This window comes from Natator depressus, chromosome 14 (genome assembly GCF_965152275.1).
Source record: "Natator depressus isolate rNatDep1 chromosome 14, rNatDep2.hap1, whole genome shotgun sequence".
Classification (NCBI taxonomy): Eukaryota; Metazoa; Chordata; order Testudines; family Cheloniidae; genus Natator; species Natator depressus.
The window spans coordinates 2,861,004-2,884,394 of NC_134247.1; the positions used below are offsets into that span (position 1 = coordinate 2,861,004).

Sequence of the window (23,391 nt, forward strand, 5' to 3'; positions counted from 1 at the left end):
TAGTGTCTGAGCACCCACAGGGTTGGGAAGTAGATGTGGTCAATTCAACAGGTCTGCTGTCCCCCTCCGTGTCTTGTCCACCTTGCAAGCACAATGATTTGCTATTGTGCGGTTGCTCATGAGTGCTAGGCAGCACAGGTTGGATTATTAGCATGGGCAACAGTGCCTACTGGAATTAATATGGCACTCAGTTTACTTGAGGCTCATGTCTGAAAGGGGTTTCAGGCCCCCAGAATTACACTTCCTATCTCCCTTGGATTCTAACCCCACGTTCCTGCAAGTGAAGTACCTGGAACTCAGACACTGACCAGTTAGCCTAACAAGACCATGATGCAGAGGGTTTCCTTGCTTTTTAGTAAACAGGATGGGTGGGTATTTTTTTAGCCCTTACCTGAAAGGACCATTCACCTGCTGGTTGACCTGGGTGGTACTATTCGATCTCCGGAGATTGTTAATGGCTCTGGAGCAGCCAAGTCCTGCATCTTCCTGCATAGGAGAAAATGAAATCTGTGACCGAGACACCCCTATTCATACCCTACACACTACTGCAATGATATTTGTACAAAATACGCCTTGTGAGGTGTGATATGAAAGCTAACACCACACTGGATATTAAACTCATGATCAGAGAGGCACATGTTGACTTTATATGTGAAGTTACAAATTCTCTCTGTATGATGGTGAAGACAAGACAGCCTAACCAAGGTAAAGGGGATAAATGGATCTGTCCTATACAAAGGAATGTGGGTTTACCTCAATTTACATATTAGCAGTAAACAAAGCTATTCAGCTAAACGAGCAGGGGGTTATCCTGTTCCTAAGCTCAAGGGACAGAAATTAACATGGCTCCTGCACCCTAGAGAGATGCAGGAGACTAAGTCTGCCTGGTAAGATGAAGAAATCCCTTTGGGGATATAGGGAACAGAGAGAGACTCCACCTTTATCCTTCACCTCAGGCGAAAAAGAAACCAAGTGATTTGCTCTGTGATAGGTCCTAACCAGGCCAGCCAGTTAAAAGCTCGAAAGGAGACTGGGGGCAAAAGAAACCATCTTGCTAGATTGAGTTTTAGACCTTGAGATGCGTGTTTTCACTTTCATTTGCTTGTAACCGTCTTGACCTTTCTCTCTCTTACTTCGTATCACTTAATCCATGCTCTCTCGTTAATTAACTTGTTTTACTTTTACTCTAACCCCCTTTGGTGCTATGATTGAAGGGATGGGAATATTTACCTCCGTTATTTTGATAAGCTGTGATGGTCTGACTCTAACAGAGCAGCAAACTGAATGCCTTCTGTGAAAGCACAAGGGTAGCGGCTGTGCACTGCCAAGAAATCTCTCTGAGGAGCCTGGGGGCTGGAGTTCACTGATTGTTATGTTACCTGCTGGCAAGGTCTGGGCTAGGAGAGCCCTGAGGAGTTTGCTGGTGAGGAAGACAGACTGGCATGGCAGGGAGCTGACACACAGTCTAATTCACCAGCAAAGCTCACTCTTGCAAAGGCAGAGAGGGAACACAGTGGCTCAGAGGTCTGGGTATCTCCAGCAGCGTGTTACAAAACCCAACAATAACTCTCTAAAGAGAAGCATGGGCACAGAATGCTGGGATGGACTCAGCAAAGCAAATTCCTCCCAAAGAACTAGGGAATTTTAGAATAAAAATACCTAGCAATGGTGCTTCATAAAACAGCAACAGGCCCTTTGTGGATCCCCCCCATCCCAAAACACACACCTAACTTCTGCTCAGAGAGCAAAAGCAAGGGGAATGCATGTCCCAAGGGATGAAGTTAAACACTAAGCAACCCCTAGAGAACAGAAGTGTATCAAGAAGTCTGAAATGTCTGCCCAGGTTCTCCTGGTGATGGGAGGGTTAGGGAGAAAGCACCCCACAAACGCAGTACTCACCGGAGCATTCCTTCTGGGCTTGCTCTCGGTGATGACAGAGATGGAACGAGCGATGTGCTTAGCTGGAGAGGCGCTGCTCGGCCGCCGCAAGACTTGCAGTGGGTGGCCCGTTAGACTCAGGTCCAAGCCATTGGCACTGATGGCTTGGAATGAGGAACTGCTGCGGGTGCTTTTCATTTTGGGGAGGAGAGAGCGACAAATCCTGCAACTGCAGTGGACTGAAGAGAAGAAGCACAGAAGAGTACAACTAGGATCAGGTGGCAAGTGAGTGGCACCTACATAGCTCAGCGACAGGATAAGTCATCTGCCTCTCAGCTTTCCCCCAACAGCCCAAATGCAGAGGGGCTGAATATCCACCAGCTCACACCCTGCTTGGCCTGGCTCTCTGCACCTGCCAGTACTTGCTAAGCACCCATACCAACATTTGCAGAAGCAGCCTAAAATTTTTGAACTTCAGGCACCGTAGGCCTGTCTTGCTAAGCATCTGCAGCTCTCAGTATCTTCAGCTGCGTTTGTGGGCACTCAGCACCTTTGAAGGTCAGACCCAGCATGTCTCAAGTTAGACTCCCAAAATTTAAGGTACCCAAAATCAGTGGCCACTTCCTTGGTATTTTGGCCTAACTAATCCCTACACCCACCTGTGTCAGGCAGGTATGTATCACTGTGCCCATGTGACAGACTGGGAGTTCAGCCCACTACACCATACTGTGTCCAAGAGGGTTCTTTCAGTTCAAACATCATCCCCCACCTCAAACGCATTTCATTCAGATTTTACAAGTTGCAACTGGAGTGTGCTGAGAAGGGTTGTGAGATGCATGAATTAACACAACTTTTGTCACTCACTTCTAGCCAGGAATGCACGGAGGTCATGTCCTTTCAAAGAAGGTTTTGAGGGCATGTGAGACCAAGTTAACACACTGCACCCTCCAACCTTAACTTGATTCTGCCCCCTTCTTCCTTTTGCATAGCAAAGCCCAGTTCCCAAGAACCTTGCTGGCTCCTTTCCAACCTCCACGGCCTCAAAGCAGTTTCATAATTACTCTGCTATGTTGTTTTATTTCTTTAAATAGTAATAAATGTCCTGGGAAGCAGTTGAAATGGAAGAAAGTTTTCCCCTCTCTCCCCAAGAATTGCAGCTGTCTGGCCTCACATCACAAACATACCTAAGCTCTTTCCAAAGACATTTGCAATTCCCTTGGCACAAGAAATAAGAACAAACAAAGGGCTCTCTATGGAAACCACCAAGCTCACACCAGGAAGATGGGTCACAGCCGCAGCTAGCACTGGGCTTGGGAGTTAGGTAGATATTTGATCAGAGAAATGTATATTTAGGTTATCTATACTAAAAAACTAATAAAATCAAAAGGTTTGCTCCAGGTTCCACACAGGTACAGCAGAAGCGATTGCAGGGTTAGGGCTGTATACTGTAAGCCTTCGAGGCAGGGACCATGTCTCCTTATTTGCATTATGAGGTGCTCAGTACACTTGTGAGTGCTATAAAATAACCACCCGTTAACAAGGCCTGCTCTGCAATCTAAGGGCCACTTGACTGTAACTGGCCATTAGCTGAAGCGCTATAACAGGGGTTCTCAAACTGGGGGTTGTGACCCTTCAGGGGATCACGAAGTTATTACATGGGGGGGTCACGAGCTGTCAGACTTCATCCCCAAACCCTGCTTTGCCTCCAGCATTTATAAAAGAGTGCTTTTAATTTAAGCGTGGTCGTACTCATAGGCTTGCTGTGCAAAAGGAGTCACCAATACAAAAATTTGAGAACCACTGCCCTATAACATCAGCATTCTTATTCCAAAAGCTCCTTTTCCTATGCCAGACCCCTCTCAGGTGCAGTGGCAGGGCAGGTTTGCATTGGGCCAGGATTGCTCCTTTCACATCCCCAGCCAGAGGAAAAACCTCACGAGGAGTTAAAAAGAAAAACTAAAAGTTTGTTGGCAAAACATCACTCACGTGGTGGCCAGCACCCAGGTACCTGCATGCGCAAACAAACCAAAGGGGATGAATATGAATACAAAGGGGGTTCCTTACCTGCCTGAACGTCCAGCCGTCACAGTGCTGGGGGCACCTGTATTTAGGGCTGTTTTCCCAGCATCTATTATTATTATTTGGGGGGGGGGTGCTTGAGAGAAAAAGGCAACTAAAGACTCCAGCGCTTATAAGGACGCTCCAGCAGCGGAGAGGAGTCCAGGCCTGGGACCCTGTTACAGCCCCTCTCTCCTGGAGACTAACCCTGAGCTCCCCCTACACTAGAGAAAGGGGGGGCTGCAAAGCCGCTGGTAGGATGGGGACCCTCCCCTAAGTGACTTGGGAATTAAGGGTCCCCAAGAGTGATTTTAAAACATGGGAGTTTAAAAAATTTCTGGAGGGCTCAGGGGCCTGCTACCCCCCACCACCAACAGGAGCTATGGGGCCCTCCGCCTTCCTCCCCCCAGCAGGGGCTCTGGGGCCTGCTACCCCCCAACAGGGGCTATGGGGCCGGGGTCCCCCCCCCCAGCAGGAGCTATGGGGCCCTCCGCCTTCCTCCCCCCAGCAGGGGCTCTGGGGCCGGGGCCGGGGCCGGGGCCGGGGCCGGGCCCCCCAGCAGGAGCTATGGGGCCCCGCCGCCCCTACCCAGGCCCCCCAGCCAGGGGCATTGTGGGAAGGGTCCCTCGGGCCGTGCCCACCCCGCGCAACAAACGAGGGGCCAGACGCGGACGCCAGTAACCGGCTCAGGAACAGCCGAACCCAGGCGGGGCGCGAGCCCTCCTCCCCAGCCACGCCATTGGCTCGCTATGGAGACACTGGTCTCTCACTGGGCGGCTTGGCTGCCCGTCGCATCGCGGGGGAGAGTTCGGTTGAGACGGCAGCCGGGGGAGGGGGCGCCAGGCCGGCCTGGGGCAGGAGCGCGGGCTGCAGGGCCCGCCAGGGGGCGCTGCGGGGCTCTGGCTCCCTGCGGCGGCTGGGCCTCGTCGGGGGCGGGGCCGGGCGGGCAGTGGGGCGGGGCGGGGAGGGGAGGAGCGGAGCGGGGCGGGGCGGGGCACGGTGGGGAGTGGAGTAAGGAGGGGCGGGGCCGGGCCGGGCGGGGCGGGGCAGGGCAGGGGGTGAGAAGGGGCCAGACAGGGTGGGCCGGGCAGGGTGTGGTGTGGGGTGAGGTGAGGAAGGGTGGGGGGGAGTGGGATGAGGTGTGGGGTGAGGAGAGACAAGAGTGAGGAGGGGCCAGGCAGGGTGTGGCATGGGGTGAGGAGGCGTAGGGCCATGGGCGGGATGGAGCGAGGAGGGGCAGGGTAGGGCCAGGCGGGAGTGGGGCGAAGATGGGCAAGGCAGGGGGTGAGGAGGGGCCGGGCAGGGTGTGGGGTGAGGTGAGGAAGGGTGGGGGGGAGTGGGATGAGGTGTGGGGTGAGGAGAGACAACGGTGAGAAGGAGTAGAGTGGGGGGGGAGTAGAGTGAGGAGGGGCGGGGGCGAGGTGGGGCTGGGTAGGATGAGAGTGGCGCGGGGGGATGAGGTTAGGAGGGGTAGGGCAGGATGGGGCAGCCGGAAGAGGGGCTGGGGGCAGCCATCCCATTGGGGTCCCCATGGAGCATGGGGTGTTGGTAGATGATGCCCTGTGCAGGTCCAGTGCGGGTGGCGAGGAGGGGTGCGGGATCAGGGGGGATTTATCTCCGTACTGAAGCAGGCTCTCTGAGGTATTCAGGTGCCCGTTCCATGATGCAATCCGCTTCTCAGGTGGAGTGGCCTCGTTTGGAGAAGAGTGGCCTCGTTTGGGTTTATGTGTGATGCGGTTTGGACCCCGGCCTTTCTCCTCGGCACACAGGCTGCGCTATCCACGCACCTGGCTGCAGAGAACAGATTCCTTCGTGCGACTGGTGTGGCTGCTGGATCTGTGATGGGAAACCTAGTGATCGGTGAGTTTCTTGTCCATAGCTGTCTGTCCCATTGTTGAAGCTGATTGTGGTGTCCAGAAAGTTGATGCTGGTACATCAAGAGTTTGTTTGATGTGGAAATCTATGAGGGAGTTTAGGTCATTTGTCCAGAGAATGAAAATATCACCTGTGTATCTCAGCTGTGTCATTGGTTTCATGGAGTATTTGTCCAGAAATTCTTCAAGTTGACCCATGAAGAGGTTGGCACATTGGGGAGTGCTCCTAACATGTAGACGTGTTATGGGTTGCTATTATTACTAAGTACTATTTGTAGAGCACAATGCCTAGGAGTCAGTCATGGCCCAGACCCCTTTGTGCTAGGCGTGGTACATTATTCATTAGGTATATGATGGTAATGCCTAGGGGTCTCAGACACAGCCCATAACCCCATTCTGCTAGGCACTATACAAACACTGAACACAAAGATGATCCCTGCCTCACAGTGCTGGAAGAGTTAGGTAGCTGCCTTCATATCTAAAACAAGAAAATGTACATCAAGTAGACTTTTAGAGCCCTCAGAATCTCTAACTATTTCTCATCATGAGGTAACCCCCCTGGATCCTGCAGCGGCAGGCATGTTAGGAAACATGCAGAGCTCTGGATTCATTGGCTCAGCTTCATGCAGACACAAAGGTGGTTAGCGTGTCTTTTCAACATTTCAGATTTGCTAAAGAAAACCCTGGGGGCTTTGAGGTTCTTGAACATGACGACAGCTTCAGACGAGGTTTTATTTTGTTTCAAAGAACAGAAAATTGGAGATGTGACTGTTCCAACAGGTACAAAGCAAACAGCAGCTTTGCACTACTGCAGTTGGTTTCCAAACTTTCCTGAATCACAACCCCTTTCTGGGCTCTTGTGTATAACATTTCAAAACACTACACCCCATTCAGAAAAGCTGGCTCTGGGGCTTGGGTGGGATATAAAGTGTCCCTTTGAGTCGTCACAAGCCATTGCACCAGATGTGGCCCTGATTCAAGATAATGGGACTGAACTGGGGCTTTTGTGACCATCCAGAGCAGGGTTAGCATTGTTTTGAAGTTCTCTAGCAATTGCCCGCTGGGGGCTTTACACTGATAAGCCAATCGGGTGGACTCCTCTGCTCATTTGGGGAGTGAAAGAGACAAGAGCATGGTGCTGCACAGCACAACAGAAGCCTTCTGTGTTCATCTTGTTGCCTCCTTGGACTCAATTCTTCCCACACTTGCTCTCCACTACCATGCTGAGGTTCCAGAATAAGAAGACAGAGGTGCCTTCCAGTAGGTGAGAAGGATTTTTTTAAAATAGAAACTTCCCTCTTTAAAAATGTTTATAATTTAAACTCCATCCCCACCTCTCCAAATCTAGGAGATGCTGTATGACTCTCCACGTGCCATAGTCAGCAAAAAGGCTTCCCTGGGCCTGGGTGAAATGTATGAAGCAAGCAAAGCAGAAGTGATTAAAAGCAAATCTGAGGCTAAAACGTCCCATGTAATAATCTCGAGCACTATTGACCAGACTTTTTACATGTAATTTTTACTCAGGAGTTCCTACATCAAAGGGAACAAGTAAAGCAGGGTAAAATCAGCCTGTGTTGTAGTTAGAACGAATCTCCTCCTGCCAATATCCTGGCACTTATGTGGCAAATTGTAAATTATTGCCAAAAATCTGAGGCGAGAGTCTGTTTTCCCATCCCCACTTATCAGACTATCATTGGCAGCTTCCTTGTCAAATACTGGGGTGATGGACCCTATATAAAAGCCTGGCTGGTGGATGGATTCACTTGCATCAATGCAGCACCTTTACTGGGTCTGTTGATGCAAAGAACTGGGCTGCTTTGGGGCTTTTCTGAAATGGTCCCAGGCCTGAGCAGTAATTCATGGGAAAAGCCTGACGTACAGACACGTGTCTGCAACTCTAGGATGCACTGCGAGGTCAGGTGCTCTGAGGTCTGCCAGCCGGACAGGTTAGTTCAACAGACAGACACAACACAGTTACTACAGATGCTGCCCACAATGCCCACGCCGACATGGTGGGTGGCAGAGGGCCAGGTTTCACAGAGCCTACCTGAAGGAATGCCAGGGGACTATTTATATGTCAGCAGGCAGTTCTCAACAGAAAATAGAAAGCTTTCCACAATTCAATCATTTCAAACCTAATTGTGCATAGCAAACCTAGTTCCTCTGGAGAACGGCAGGGAGCACGAATTTAGGGATCATTATGCCCCAGTTCTGGGCCTTGTTAAAGAAATACAGCCTATCTGCCCTCCTGATTGCACCCTGCTGGCACAGCTGTGCCCTGGAAGGCAACCCTGCCAGGGTATGCTGAGAGTGTGAGGTGGCAAAAGCTGCAGGAAGAGGGAAATTTACAGGCTTTGCCATACGATAACAGCCCTTCAGCATAAGCAGTCTAGAAGCCAGCTGCTTGAACAGGGAAATCTGAAACATACAGATGCTCAGCAGATTATGTAGCTCTGGAACTGGAGAAGAAGAGTCCTCTCAGACCCTAGCAGGGGACTTGGTTACATTTCAGCCTGTAGCTGCTTGCTCCTGTGAGCTCACCCATCACTGCTTAGGCCAGGAAAGCCATCCCAGCGTGCGCTGAAGCAGAACCCAGATTTCACGTGAGACACAGGCAATAAATAAGCACCCTTTGTACCTCAAAACAAGAGACTTAGTTGAACTTTAAATATACACAACTTAGTGTTTATTAAAGTCATATTAGCAACCCCCCTCCCACACACAAGCTCTGTAAACATGGAGCGTCCTCCCAGGAGGCTTTTTGGACAATGGTCCCTTCCCTCCTCCCAGCCCTAAGAACACAGACAGGTTGCAGGAGAAGAGAACACTGGCATGAGTTTGATCGGCTGACGGGAGGTAGGGATGTGCAATGGTAACATGTTGCAGGAGAGCAGAGACCTGGCTGCAGGATGTGATTTGCACACAGCAGGAGCTCCCTGCCACGCTTCTGCCCTGTGGGACAAATCAGACATTGCTAGAAAGGGATTTTCCCCAAGGATTTTTAACTTGCCTGTTGCAAATTTGCCCAAAGGGGACAGGTGGGCTGGTTTGGATGTCATAAGCCCAAGGACAACACACAGACTTGTACATAACCAACTCTCACAGCAAGATGGACTCGAGTGTGAACACTAAATAAATGCCAATCTGCTGCCCAAGGCAGCCTGTGCCTGTAATTTGGCTTCCCTTTGCCCAGAGCTCAGTAGCTACAATATCAGATCCTCAGTAGGAAAACGAAACCCACCTCAAACAGATTCCCACAGCAGCTCAGCCAAGGCCCGCAGGGCACGTGGTTTCAACTGAGGTGCCTAAAGCGTCATCTTCCTTGAAACGATCTTTGGAAAGCTGGCTTCCAGACTGCTGTGCTGGGCCTCCCTCCCCCAGTAGCAATGGGGCTGAGTGGGTGCTATGCTGGGGAAAGGCAGCCAGCATCCTTGGACCTTCCAAGGTACCATTAACCCCCCCTCCCCAACACAGACATATGTGTTAAGTGATTGAGCCGGTTACTAGTACATTCATTCACACAGGCCGAGGCCGAGCACAAGAGGTTGAGTCCATATGGACTCACTGCCCCTCCCTCCCCAGCATGCCCCAGGCCCTAGTCTGAGCAGTGTTGCAGACTGCCACTGATGGATGACCTGAGCAGCAGGCCAGAGCAGCCAAGGACATATGATTAGCCTTAACCCTGTAGCACAACCTTAACATGGGGGTATAGTCAAGGGGACTCTCATCCTCCCTCCCTCTCTCCCACTTTGGCAGCCTGGAACTGGCTGTCATGGATGCATTCCCTCTTTCCCCCCATGGGTGGGATCATGCTGGATTGTTATTGTAGGGTTGCTCATGGATTTTTCTAGGGCACCCGCAGGGATCAAACTGAAGGGAGGGACTGGGGACTCCATTTCCTCATTGTGCCCCACCGCGATACTCCCCAGCAGCACTGGCACTGCCAGCCCCCTTCAGCAGGACGTGGACTTGGCAGCACCGGCAAGAAACAGGGAGACCTCGCTTTGAGCTGAGCAGCCAGTGCCCCTGTAGTGCCGGTCAGTGTCCCTGTAGTGATGGCCTAGCAGCGACACGCAGCAAACGAGACCCCAGTTCCTCAGCGTCCTGCTGCCCCAGCTGCTACATATTGAGGAAGGAGAACACAGAAGGTTCCCTGCTGCCCTCGGAGTCCCTATGAGCCTTGGTGCTGGCAGTCCCAGTGCAGGGCAGTGTCCTTGGAACACGAGAGGCACATTCCTCTCCACCAGAGTTGGCTACTGCTGTGCCTGGAAGGGCCACCAGCTCCATGCCAGCGAACAGGGAGAGGCTCTGAGGGGGTGCGGCTGCCCCCTGCCTGCCATGCAGCATCTGTGCGGGCCCAGAATCCATCCGGGCAGCATCCAGCTGGGGCTCAGGCCCCGTTAGTCTGCACTCCACCTCCTGCTGGCACCGACCGCCTGATGCAACAGCCCCAAACTGCTCACAGATCTCCGCTTCTGTGCCCTGCTCTCCCTCAGGGGCGGGCACGGCCGCAGGATGCACATCGAATGCTGGGGATTTACATGTCTCCGAGAGGAAAGGAGCTAAGCTCACGGGTTTGAGAACGGTCTCTCCTGCCAGAGGCATGAGGTCTGTCAGCAAGTCGCACGTGTGCTGTGGGGCACCCCTGGCAGGAGTAGAGGGATCCATGTCCAGCTGTGATCTCTTGGGAGACGGGCAGCTCCTGCACAAAGCCTCAAACTGCCTCAGGAGCTGGCAGGGAAAGGGAGGAACAAAGCAAGGAGTCAGTGCAGCACAGCGGGCCTGCCCTGCCACTAACCCCTTCACAAGGGGGCAGCCTTCAGAGGCCAGCAACAGACAGCTGGCCCCTGCCAGCCTGCTCCCGATGGGGGCTGGATGGGATTTTGGGGAGCCCTTTTATGCTGCCCCCCACTGCCTGGCACTAACACAGGGAGTGCTGGAGGAGTGTGGGGTGTGCCATGCACAGTAAATCAGACATCAAACCGGTATCCTGCATGGCAGGATTCAATACCTGATGCTTTGCCGGGGGATCACCAGCCATAACGTACCTGGCCTATTGTGCAATATTTCATTGCAGAGGAGAGAACATTCCTTCCTTCCTGACCTGTGCAGCCGCCAGCTGGTGCCCTGAAGCATGTTGTTATCTCCTCTAGGAGCAAAGTTCAGCCTAGGACTGGGGGTGGGAATGACCCTCCACCCTTTTGTGCTCCCTGCTCCAAGGGAGGGAGGAAGTAGCTGGGTCTGGCCGGGCACCACAGAGCCAGTCCCTCAGGCTCGCAGGCTGTGCTAGGGTGTGAGTGAGACACAGGAGTCACCTTTGTTGCTTTGTTGGCCACGGGCCCTGGGCTTCTTTGGCTGAGCTGCTGCAGGTGTTGCCGGGTAATCACAAAGATCTGCTCGTGGGCCAGCAGGTCGGAGCACAGGAGGGAGGATATGGCACACATGGACCTCTGGCAAGGACAGAAGAGAGCAGGGTCAGAAGACAGGACCAAAGCCGATACTGCAGCTGCCGCAGCTCGTCCGAGCCCACAGCCCCAGCCCAGGGAAATGGCTTTAGTGCCATGACACGCACCAGGGCAACTGCCTGCGGAGCTGGGGCTTCCTGATTACCCAGGGCCCAACAGCAGCAGCAGAGCAAGTTTCCCCAGCCCAGCCCAGGCAGGACCAGCTCCAGGGCCCAGTCACTCAGTGCCCATCCACGGGGCAAGGGGTGCTGGAGCTTTCGCGGTGGGAGCCCTTCCCCACTAGGGACTGGGCTGTGCCCCCGCAGTGCAGGCAGATGGGGGCATGAACCAGCTCACAGCCACTGCTGACCCGCTCTAGATCCCAGTGTGACCCAGACGGGCTCGTTTCCCGAGCCACCTCCTCCCACGGGGAAGCCGGGGAGCCCCTCCACACTCCTGAGGCTTCTTGGGCTGCTCAGCGGGCCCCGTCCAAACTGCCGTCTGCCTGGGCCTGCAGGAGCAGCAGAGCACGTGTGAGCTGGGTGGATGCAGCGTCTCCCCCGCGCACCCACCATGCAGACGAGCTCGCTGGGGTCCTGCAGCGTCCGACTCAGCAGCTCCAGCACCACCTCGCAGTTCAGCAGCCCGCACCTGGCGAGAGGGGCAGCGCCTGGTCATGGCAGCAAGTGGGATGCAGCTTCCCAGGCTCATGCAGGGTTGGGCTTGGCATCCTCCGCCTCTCCCAGACAAGGCTGCAGAGATGGCAGAGACCCGCCCCCCAGGGACTTTCCTGCCCCACCACCTCGGGGGTCGCTGAGTGAGCCCTCCAGGGCAAATGGTATGGGGCAGCACCTTGGCTAAACTCCTGGCTCCCCGCTCTGCTTTGCGCCCAGATCCAGAGGGAGGGCAGGATCTGCCCATCAGCCAGCCCAGGAAGGGGCAGGGGGCCTAGGGGACACTGCGACCAAGAGGGTTTTGGAGAACACCTGGCCCAGCCCTCTCTGGCATCCCGGCAGGGGTGGGGAACACAGCCTTGCCCCACAGCCCGGTGCCCTGGCAGCACCATTGCGGGTGTGGAGGAGGGAACGCGGTGAACTCTTACTCTTTGATGAAGTGTTGGGCCTCCTCCCGTGTCAGGAAGACCTTGGAGCCCCTGGTCAGCTCACTCACCAGGCTCAGCTCTTGCACGCAGTCACGCTCCACCCTGCCGGGGTGAGGAGACACCAGCCCCGTTACCTCTGTCCTGCGCGGGAGAACGTACTCCTGGCCCCGCTCCCCGATTCGGAGGGGCAGCAAGCAGGCTTCCCTGCCAGCTCAAAGAACCCACCCCCTCCAATGAGCCCCCCCTCCCACATGGCAGGGCACAGAGAGGGCGAGGTGCAGCTGGGCACAGGCCTGGGTGCTAGGCACTCCTGCATTCCTACCCCGCACCAACGCCCGCCCTGGGTAAGTCACTGACCCTGGCCACCAGCCCAAGCACACAGGCAGCTGCAGCCACGCAACAGCCCCAGGTGCCGTCTTCTTGCTCCGCCCCCCATGAGGGGCTGAAAGGGCCCCCAGACACGGGCCCCCCAGGGTGAAGCAGCTCAGGCTGGATGAACCTCCACGTCCAGTGCACTGAACCGGGCAGCTGAAAAACTAGGGGGGAAATGGGGACCCAGCACCCAGACGGGACACTGAATTAACAGGGCCCAGCGAAAGAGGAGACCATGCTGCGGGGGCATTAAGCGACTTGCAGGGATACTGGAAAAGGGGGAGCCCGATGGTTTTAACCTCAGCTGCATCCCTGCCACAAGCTCAGAGCTCCTTCTCTCTCTCCACCCTGGCCCCAGCCCTGGGCCCTCTGGCTCACCTCTCAGTTACGTTCCCCAGCTCCCTGCTGGCCCCCGAGGGGCTGTCGCTGCCTGATTTGCTGCAGGAGTCGGAGGTCCTGCTCAGCTCCCCGTTCTCCTGCGAGGAGTTCTGGGAGCTGTGCCCACTGTCTGTCTCTTCCCAGCCACCTCCTACCTGCCCGGGCCGGTGACTCACTGCAGGAGAGGCAACAGGAAGAGAGAGTCACCCAGAGCCAGAGCTCCCTGCCTGCTTCAGGGATTGGCAGACAGCTCTGCCACGACCCAGCCTCCACCTGCACCATACAGGCAATGGTTAGCGTGCCGTAGGAACCAGGGCTCTTCTATTCCAGGCCTGGACTGTGGAGCAGTGTTATGTGCTGCTAAATGGCAGCTGTGTTTCACCCCAGAGGTGGCTGCATTTCAGTGTGGCAATTCCTAGGATTTGCCGAGCATGCGGTGAGCCCAAGGGTGGGAGGGGAGAGGGAGAACAGCTAATGAACACTAGGCATTAGTGCCACTGCACGGAGGAGCATCATCCAGCAGCGAGAGCCGGGAACTGGCGGCCTGGACTCCTGGGTTCTGTTCCCAGCTCTGTCACTGAAGCTAACGTGTCCATCTTTAGAGTAGGACCAACCTTCCCCTCCCGGCTGGGGCGTCGGGAGCCCTAATTCAGCAGGGGTGATGACGTGCCAGGGCTGTCTGCGGGAGCTACCATGGGAGCTGCTTTCCATCGCCGCAGCCCCACACACCTACCTCGCATGCTGAGGGCTGCAGCAGCCGGGGGCTTCTGAGGCACCGCACAGCTTTTACCAGGAGAAGGCGCCGTCACGGGCTGGTAGGCATCGTCCTGCAGCTCCCTGTGGCAGGGAGGGGGGAACTCCGGGCTGGGCAGCACAGCGCTGGCAACCACCTCGGCTGCTTTCTGTATGGTGGCAAGCAGGGCCTCGCTGGCGGAGGCTGGGCAAGCAAAGGAGAGGCCAGGGCGTGAGTCTCTGTGCAGGGATCAGCCCCCCTCTGCTCCGAGGGCAGCGCTGCCACCCACCCTTAAGGCACCCTGCCCGCAGGGGGGGGAATTAGGCTGGATCCCGTTGCCTGCCAGGGGCTGTATGGGCTTTGGGCTGGTGGACGGGCCTCTGCCAGCTTCAGGGAGGCCTGAGCTTCTCCCAGCCCAGCAACCCTGCCCGCTCCCTGGCAACAAGTGGTCTCAGAATCCAGCCCCCACCAGGCCTGAGCGCCTGAAATATGCCCACAGCTACTTCCCTAGGGAGCTGCCTAGAACTGCCCCGCACAATTTGGAGCAATGCTAGTTGGCACGAACTGGGCACCTAAGAGGCATCTCAGCAGGGACGCCAAGGACTGAATGGGCCAGGGAGACTGAAGTGCCCTTTCACCCCTAGCCAGGGACCCTGGGTTGGGGCTAAGGCACAATGGCAGGGGCTGGGCACAGGGGAAGTTCACCCTGCTGCTGGCTGGGCAGTGCCTGCTTTGGGGCTATGGCACTTCCGTCCCTGCCTCTCAGCAGCGCATGAACACTGCCAACCTAGAGTGTTCAAAAGCCACGAGCCAGGCCCCAGAAATCACCAGCTTGGCTGGAAAGTCCGGAGCTTTATTTTCACATAATAAACGTGGGGTTCTTGCTCTTTGCCCTTTGGTTTGTGAACACGCGGGGGCATTCGGGTTGGGGTCGCGAGATTTGCTCTGCCGTGACCAGGGCTAAAAACTGGTTTCCTGTTTTAAATGACTGCAGAGCCTCCTCCATCCCGGGCCCTAGGAGCGGAGGATGCAAGAAAAAGCACCAGCTGTTGGGAGCAGGGTGACCAGATAGCAAACGTGAAACATCAGGACAAGGGGCGTGGGGGTAATAGGCACCTATATAAGAAAGAGTCCCAAATATTGGAACTGTCCCCATAAAATCGGCCCATCTGGTCACCCTAGTTGGGAGCCTTGGGATAAACCCCCGAGAGGTGGCAGAGGGGGTGGCGCGGAGCAGGGCCCTGGGGACGGCACTTACGCGAGCCGCTTCTCTCGCTCGTGAAGCCAAAGCCTTGCAAGGAGCTGCAGGGGCTGGGCTGGGAGCCCATTCCTATGACCGACAAAGCACGTTTCAGAGAGAGATCAAGGGTCCCCTCCCCATGCTGTGCCCCCCTTGCCGATTTCCGCACTTGGGGTGCCCGTCCCGCTGCCCGAGGGCTGGACACAGCCAACCCCGGTTCTGCAGGGAGCACAGAGCCAGGCCGCAACTGCAGCTAACTTTGGTCTAACTCAACCAAATTCGGTTAGCAGTGGGTGCTGCCCCCTGGTGGGGAAATGCTCGTGGTGCTGGGGAGGCCAGCAAGCGCAGCCCGGAGCCCCTACCCAGCCGCCGCTGCCACAGGAGCACAAGGCTGCAGGGCCCCTTGCTTCTGTGACCTTTAGAGGTAGCATTTTCCAAGGGGCTGAAGGGAGCCCGGTGCCAACTCCCCATGGCAGCTGGGCACCTAATGCCCCTTGCAGCCCCCACCCCATTTCCTGACCCTCCGTTTGACGTGAGTTGCTGCCCAGCCCCATGGCACCCACCCGACAGGAGCCATCAGGGCCGTTGCTTTCCCTGTTCTGCCAGCACCTCCATAGCCCCCAATAAGGATGCATTTGTCCTGCCATGCGAGAGGCACTGCCTGAGTTCCCACCCCAGGTTCCCTGGGTGGGTGGGTTGCAGAGGGGCCACAGCAGCTCCACCAGCTGGGAGGATGCAGGGGCAGGGACCGATCCCCAGCTCCGCTGGTGAGTGGGATTCCCTGGATTGGGAGCGAAAGCAGCGCAGGGTCGTTACAGGGCGAACCCGTGTAAGCAGTGAATTGCCCACGGAGCCTGAACGCCCCTCCCCAGGACTCCCCTCATTGACAAGCAGCACTGGGGGGAGCTTGCCCTGTTACTGTCTGAGCTGCACCTGCCCTGGGGATAAGGCGCCGCCATCAGCCTCTTCCCCCCCAGCACCCTTCTCCAGGGCTGCCAGCTCAGCACCTCCCAGCAGTGCTGTGAGCGGGGGGGGGGGGAGGGGGGGTGCACACCAGGGGGCTGGTGCTTACCTGTTGGGGGAAGTGGCCTGCAGGGCTGAGCAGAGGGTGGGGGCAACAAGGTATCCGAAAATAAAGCACTGGCCAAGTCCTACAGGGAAAGAACGGACCGTCAAGCAGTGAGAGAGCACTGGGCCCCCAGCCAGCTTCAGCAAATCCCTGGCCAGTGCTTGCAGCAAGGGCGGGAGGGTGCCCTGAACTCCCCCGACCTCTGCAGAGTCCTCTCCCCAGGGTCAGTCCCGTGGGTGGGGCAGGGTCTCACTCACCTGTGCTGCTGCTCGGACCTTCTGGTACAAGCTGTTGCCGTGCAGGGGATCTGGCGGCCCCGCGAACACTAGAAGGCAGAGGGTGAGGAAGGGCTGGATTAGTGCAGCTGTGTAAGGTCTAACACAGCCTGGGCGCAGCTAGAGGGGTGTGCCGGGCAGTCATCACGTCACCCTGCAGTACCATCCCCACTCCTGAACCCCCCCGACGCCTGCACAAAGCTCACAGCCGGCAGCAGGGAAATCAAGAGCACCGGTAGGATTTGGGGCTGGGGGCCTTTCCCTCCGCAGTGCCTTCCCCAGTCAGTGCGAGGCTGGAACAGCACTGCCCTCGGACAGTCTCTCTCCTGCTAACGGCGCTGACCCCAGCCCAGCCCCACGGCTGCCCAGGTGCCCTGTTACCTGCTGCTTCCTGGATGAAGGTGGAATTCCTTTTCAGCTGCTGGAGGAACTGCGAAGAGCCGTGCGTGCACACGTACAGCAGAATCTTCAGCACCTGGAGACACAGGAGAGGCTGAGCAGAGTCTGGGCCACTGGAACTGGACACATGGGGACTCACTCGGCTGCCTGCACTTCACCAGACCAGAACTGTTTGGGGGGTGATGGAAAGCACCAGATCCAGACTCTGGTAGGGCGGGGACCCAGGTGGACGGAGCGAGTGCAGAGACTTTGCTAGGAACGCCCGGACGCCAGCCCCTCCCCATTCACACCAGGGGGGTGCTGGCGCCAGCATCCCCGCTGATCAGCCCTGCCCCAGCCTCAGTCCCCGCTTTTCCTGGGAACATTCAGGTCACAGGCCATTGTGGAGAAACTAAATGAATTCTTTGCATCGGACTTCATGGCTGGCGATGTGAGGGAGATTCCCACACCAGAGCCATCCTTTTTAGGTGATGAATCTGAAGAACGGTCCCAGATTGAGGTGTCATTAGAGGAGGTTTTGGAACAAATTGATAAACGAAACAGCAATAAGGCACCAAGAGCAGATGGTATCACCCAAGAGTTGTGAAGGAACTCAAATGTGAAATTGCAGAACTGTCGTCTGTAACCAATCATTTAAATCGGCTTCTGTACCAAGTGACTGGAGGGTAGCTAATGTGACACCAATTTTTTAAAAGGATTCCAGAGGTGACCTCGGCAATTACAGGCCAGTAAGCCTGACTTCAGTACCGGGCAAACTGGTTGAAACGATAGTAAAGAACAAAATTGTCAGACACAGAGATGAACATAATTTGTTGGGGAAGAATCAACGTGGTTTTTGTAAAGGGAAATCCTGCCTCACCAATCGACTAGAATTCTTTGAGGGGGTCAACAAGCATGTGGACAAGGCAGATCCAGTGGATATAGTGTACTTAGATTTTCAGAAAGCCTTTGACAAGGTCCACCACCAAAGGCTCTTAAGCAAAGTAAGCAGCCATGGGATAAGAGGGAAGGTCCTCTCACACATTGGTAACTGGTTAAAAGATAGGAAATGAAGGGTAGGAATAAATGGTCAGTTTTCAGAACTGAGAAAGGTAAATAATGGAGTCTGCCAGGGGTCTGTACTGGGACCAGTCCTATTTAACATACTCATAAATGATCTAAAAAAGGGGTAAGCAGTGAGGTGGCAAAATTTGCAGATGATACAGAACTACTCAAGATAGTTAAGTCCCAGGCAGATTGTGAAGAGCTTCAAAAGGATCTCACAAAACTGGGTGACTGGGCAACAAAATGGCAGATGAAATTCAATGTTGATAAATGCAAAGTAATACACACTGGAAAACAATCTTAACTATACATGTAAAATGATGGGGTCTAAATTAGCTGTTACCATTCAAGGAAGAGATCTCGGAGTCATTATGGCTAGTTCTCTGAAAACATCCACTCAATGTGCAGCGGCAGTGAAAAAACCGAACAGAATGTTGGGAATCATTAAGAAAGGGATAGATAATACGACAGAAAATATCCTATTGCCTCGTTATAAATCCATGGTACACCCACATCTTGAATAGTGCGTGCAGATGTGGTCACCCCATCTCAAAAAAGATGTATCGGAATTGGAAAAGGTTCAGAAAAGGGGCAACAAAAATTATGAGGGGTCTGGAACGGCTGCCATATGAGGAGAGATTAATAAGACTGGGACTTTTCTGCTTGGAAAAGAGATGACTAAGGGGGGATATGATAGAGGTCTATAAAATCATGACTGGTGTGGAGAAAGTAAATAAGGAAGTGTTATTTACTCCTTCTCATAACACACGAACTAGGGGTCACCCAATGAAATTAATAGGCAGCAGGTTTTAAAACAAACAAAGGGAAGTATTTTTTCACACAACACACAGTCAGCCCGTGTAACTCTTTGCCAGAGGACATTGTGAAGGCCAAGACTATAACAGGGTTCAAAAAAGGACTAGATAAGTTCATGGAGGATAGGTCTATCAATGGCTATTAGCCAAGATGGGCAGGGATGGTGTCCCTAGCCTCTGTTTGCCAGAAGCTGGGAATGGGCAACAAGGCGATGGGTCACTTGATGATTCCCTGTTCTGCTCATTCCCTCTGGGGCACCTAGCACTGGCCACTGTCGGAAGACAGGATACTGTGCTAGATGGACCTTTGATCTGACCCAGTAGGGCCATTCTTATGGCGGTCCCAGCACCCTTGAGCTCTTGCCTACCTTCTGCCTGCACCCTAAGGATGGCCCCTGGTGCTGCGCTCCCCCTGACAGTGCCCAGCTGTCCAGTTACCTTCAGCTTGACGTGACAGGAGTTATTCTGCAGTCGGTTCAGGAGGTGCTCCAGGAGGCACTGGCTGCTCCCTGGGGAGTCGTGGGAGATCTCTGAGTGGGTGCAGTGTTAGGGAAGTGACGCTCACTCCAGTCTTATTACTAATGAGCAGCCGATGTCAGGTTAAAGGCCGAGGACTCCAAGGGTCAAAGGATCCTGCCAGTCCCTGAGCCATTCCCACTCCTTGATCGCTGCTAATGCAGCCTCATCACAGCTAAACAAAGAGCAGCAGGTCTCCCCTCCCCACTTCCGCCTCACTGAACCCCTGCCCCACTCACCCTATGGCATAGTACCCCTCCACTCCCCAAAATACCAGGGTCTTAAACCTGCTGCACCTGCCTCCTCCAGCTGGGATTCACAACAGAACAGTCCCTCTAGATTCTCTGCTCCTTGCAGCCAAAGATCTCAGAGCACTCTGCACACATCCATCCGTCTCTCGGTATCCCAGGAAGAGAGTCAGGCCTGATTTCTCTCCTGAGGCTGACAGCTGAGGCACAGGGAGGTGGAGTATCAGACTGCCACCCCACCACCCCCGCTCTAACCACTAGTCCATGCTCTCACCATGGAGTGTGATTCCAAAGTGCTAGTGATCCCTGCTTTTAGTAACTATTACCCAGGCAATGGAAATATCTGACACTAGCCTTGAAACCTATGACAATCTCTTATAGCAACGCTCTCGCACACAGCTCCAACTCTGCATTCCCAGCCTTACACTGGGAATAAAGGATACTTGCAATTTCCTCAAACAGGTACCCAGGGCATGGGACGTCATCATCCGAGGTGCATTTCATCAGAGTGGGCAGCTGAAAGAGACCAAGCCAACGCTGTCCAATCAGAGGTAGAGGGGCAGACCCATCCCAGGGAGCCACCAAACCCCCTTTCGACATCTCACCCCAACTGTTAACACTGTCCCCAGGCGCACGAGATATCAGCTGGAACAGAACATCTGCTCCCGTCCCATCCCCCACACATGCCCACAACTCCAGTGCGCACTGTCCATGTGCTGAAGGCACTGTCCCCACGATCCAACCGAGACATAAGAGAACCTCCACGCCCCTCACAGCACAGTCCTGGGGACAAGCAACTCCCTCAGCTCTCTGCTGCCATCATTAGCTGCCTCCTAGGGAAGCTAGGACAGTTGGTTTGGGAAGGACGTGGTACACCGCACCCTACGAGACGTGAAGCTATGAGAAACGTTGGTCAAAGCCTGGCTCCAGGGAGACTCCAGGTCCAGGCTCTGCCACTCAGACCCAGAGGGAGCATGGCATACTGGCCTAGGTCACCTCCAAGCTCCCACCCCGGGTGAAAGCAGCTGCCTTCTGCTCCACTAGGAGCTCGTTACTGTAGGTCCAGGCAAGTTGCCAACACAATCTCTCAGATGGGCAAAGTCTGGACAGATCCCCTCTTGTCCCAGCACCACCGGGCGGGTCACGCGGGCCCTGGACCAGAGACTTCCCACGCTCAGTGCCTGGCCACACAGGAGAGCCTGGAGGACGCAGCATGCCCCTTCGCCCCCCCCACCAGCGGGATCCTGAACTCCCCAGCGGATTTCAGGCTGCCGCCTGGGGAGAAGGGAGATTTCAGGCTGCCACTGGGGGGGGGCCAGGGCAGCGCCAGCGCCACCAACAGCAGGGGTGGTGACATCACTGCAGCTGGGGTGGGGGTACGAGTGCAGTGACGTCATATCACCGCCACGGGGAAATGACGTCACCAAGGCTTGGGGTCGCGGTGACGTCACGCGAACGTGGTGACATCACAGCTCAGGACCCCCCGCGCGATTCTTCCCTGGCCCAGCCCCAGACCCGTGGTCCCCTAAGGCGACTGAGGCCGGCCCCCTGGAGGGGACGAACAGCGGCAGCCCCCAGCCCGGCCCCCGTACCCGGCTCAGGAAGCCCAACCGGTCCCGCAGCGGCGCCGCCGCCATGATTCTCTCTACGCTCGTCCCGCCCTCGTCTTCCTGCCCCAAGAGCACCCTGCCCACCAATTAGAGTGCGACTTCCTCCCAGCTCAGCCAATCAGCGCCAGAGGAGGGTGGGACCCGAAGGGGAAGCGCCTCACACCACTGACGCTACCTGCGCAGGCACGAGAGAAGGGAAGTAAATAACCGGCAGCTCGTCCAATCAGAAGTCGGAAAAGGGACCAATGAGAAGGAACAAGAAAGGTGGGCGTTATTCGTAACCAATCCAAAGCCTCGTCAGGATAGGAGAGGGCTATGAGAAAGCGAGATGGGGCGGTGTTTAGTTGGAACCAATCCAGAGCCTAGGTCGGTCTGATGGACAGGACGCTGCACCTCTCAGAGGACAGCAGTGGCACGTGGACAGTCGTGCCCAATGGAGAGCGCTAGGAGGCTTGAGGAGCAGCGAAAGGAGCCTACCGGAGCCCGGCCCATCATGGCGGCGCCCAGCGAGTAGGGACCCGGCCATGTCCGGCCAGGGGGTCTGGCTGCGAGCCCGGGAGCGGCTGCGGCGTTTCCCCGAGCTGCTGGCGGGATGTCGGGACCAGGTGGGGCGGGGCCTCCCCAGCCCCTGCAGGCCGCTGCTCGCCCCGGGCCCGGCTCAGCCCCCGCGGCCAGAGCCCCGGGCAGGGCCGGGGGAGCGGTGGTCAGAGCGGTGGGGAGAGCGGCGGCGGCCGGGGGGGTCCGAGCGGGGGGGGGGGAAGGGAGAGAAGGGCGGCCAGGCCCCGGTGGGGGGGGGGAGAGCGGCGGCGGCGGCCAGGGGGTCCGAGCGGGGGGGGAAGAGGGGCGGCGGCCAGGGCTCCGGGCGGGGCGGCGGTGGGGGGGGGGGGAGAGAGGGGCGGCCAGGGCCCCGGCGGGGGGGGGGGGGGGGCGGAGAGCGGCGGCGGCGGCCAGGGGGTCCGAGCGGGGGGGGAGAGGGGCGGCGGCCAGGGCCCCGGGCGGGGCGGCGGTGGGGGGGGGGAGAGAGGGGCGGCCAGGGCCCCGGCGGGGGGGGGGGAGAGCGGCGGCGGCCAGGGGGTCCGAGCGGGGGGGGGAGAGGGGCGGCGGCCAGGGGGTCCGAGCGGGGCGGCGGTGGGGGGGGGGAGAGAGGGGCGGCCAGGGCCCCGGCGGAGGGGGGGGAGAGCGGCGGCGGCGGCCGGGGGTCCGAGCGGGGGGGGGAGAGGGGCGGCGGCCAGGGCCCCGGGCGGGAGGGGGGAGGAAGAGGGGCGGCGGCCAGGGCCCCGGGCGGGGCGGCGGTGGGGGGGGGGAGAGAGGGGCGGCCAGGGCCCCGGCGGGGGGGGGGGAGAGCGGCGGCGGCCAGGGGGTCCGAGCGGGGGGGGGAGAGGGGCGGCGGCCAGGGCCCCGGGCGGGGCGGCGGTGGGGGGGGGAGAGAGGGGCGGCCAGGGCCCCGGCGGAGGGGGGGGGAGAGGGGCGGCGGCCAGGGCCCCGGCGGGGCGGCGGTGGGGGGGGGGGAGAGAGGGGCGGCCAGGGCCCCGGCGGGGGGGGGGGGGGAGAGCGGCGGCGGCCAGGGGGTCCGAGCGGGGGGGGGAGAGGGGCGGCGGCCAGGGCCCCGGGCGGGGCGGCGGTGGGGGGGGGGGAGAGGGGCGGCCAGGGCCCCGGTGGGCGGGGGGGGGAGAGCGGCGGCGGCGGCCAGGGCCTCGGGCGTGAGGGGAGAGCGGCGGCCCCCTCCTCTGGTCCCGTCCAGGCGCTGCGGGTGACCGCGGCGGCGGGGGCTCTGACCCCGCCGGTTCCGCCTGCGGGGGACGGCGGCTCCTACGGCTCCCTCTGGTTCCAGGCAGCCGCCTACGGGCGGTGCGTCGCTGCGACGGGGCCCGGCCAGGCCGCGCTGCGGAGGGGCGCGTGCGCCCGGGAGTTCGAGGCGCTGAGGCGGTGCTGCGCCCAGGCGGTAGGTTGCCGGGACGAGCTGGCCCGCAGGGTAACGGGGAGGGGGGGCCCCTTCTGGCGGGTCCAGCGCTATCGTGCTTGGACCGTCTTGGCGGCAGTGCCGTAGACAAGACGCGGGCCTGGGGAAATAATTGTCAGCCCTGGAACTCCTGCCCAGGGCACCTGACATCTAAGACATCAGGCAGGACCACGGCCGCGTCTTGGCAGGGGGAAGGACAGTCCTGTGGATTTGGGATCAGGAAATCGGTTAATTTTCAGCTGTGACTCAGCAAGTTACAGCCTGTGCTGCAAGATAACGCTGCCCCTCAAGACCCAGGAAGTTGTGGAGAAAGAACAAATGTTCGAACCACTCGGACACGATGGGATAGGACAAGTACGGAAGTAGATAAGGGGCT

General features: G+C 57.3%; 2 protein-coding genes across 3 annotated transcripts in view; both read right to left on the reverse strand.

Annotated features, from left to right (window-relative positions):
- Positions 1–4,285, reverse strand: part of CEP131 (centrosomal protein 131) — a 28,179-nt gene extending 23,894 nt beyond the window's left edge. The window contains exons 1-3 of one of the 2 annotated variants that reach the window (XM_074972034.1): positions 3,943–4,285; positions 1,900–2,117; positions 392–486 (exon numbers count right to left, since the gene is read on the reverse strand). In XM_074972034.1, the coding sequence (XP_074828135.1) occupies positions 392–486; positions 1,900–2,076 (272 nt within the window). In that variant the 5' untranslated portion in view covers positions 2,077–2,117; positions 3,943–4,285. The remainder of the gene's footprint in view (positions 1–391; positions 487–1,899; positions 2,118–3,942) is intronic. The other variant, XM_074972033.1, reaches the window with a different exon arrangement.
- A 4,209-nt stretch (positions 4,286–8,494) lies between these two features.
- Positions 8,495–21,110, reverse strand: TEPSIN (TEPSIN adaptor related protein complex 4 accessory protein). Its single transcript, XM_074970580.1, has 13 exons — positions 21,038–21,110; positions 19,889–19,961; positions 19,120–19,211; positions 16,805–16,898; positions 16,406–16,473; positions 16,152–16,230; positions 15,098–15,169; positions 13,840–14,043; positions 13,107–13,281; positions 12,357–12,458; positions 11,827–11,905; positions 11,126–11,260; positions 8,495–10,541 (listed from the first exon to the last, which is right to left on the reverse strand). Exons 1-13 carry the CDS (start codon positions 21,080–21,082, stop codon positions 9,930–9,932), a joined length of 1,830 nt encoding a protein of 609 aa, XP_074826681.1. The 5' UTR covers positions 21,083–21,110; the 3' UTR covers positions 8,495–9,929.
- Between the last annotated feature and the right edge of the window lie 2,281 nt (positions 21,111–23,391).

Bases quoted from the DNA above. Each gene is read 5' to 3' on its own strand.
- TEPSIN (XM_074970580.1), bottom strand. From the start codon at position 21,082: ATGGCGGCGGCGCCGCTGCGGGACCGGTTGGGCTTCCTGAGCCGG. The intron at 16,474-16,804 runs GTAACAGGGCAC...TCTGCCTTCTAG, and splicing joins CTTCATCCAGGAAGCAGCAG to TGTTCGCGGGGCCGCCAGAT. The intron at 11,906-12,356 runs GTAAGAGTTCAC...CCCTCTCGCCAG, and splicing joins GCCCAACACTTCATCAAAGA to GTGCGGGCTGCTGAACTGCG.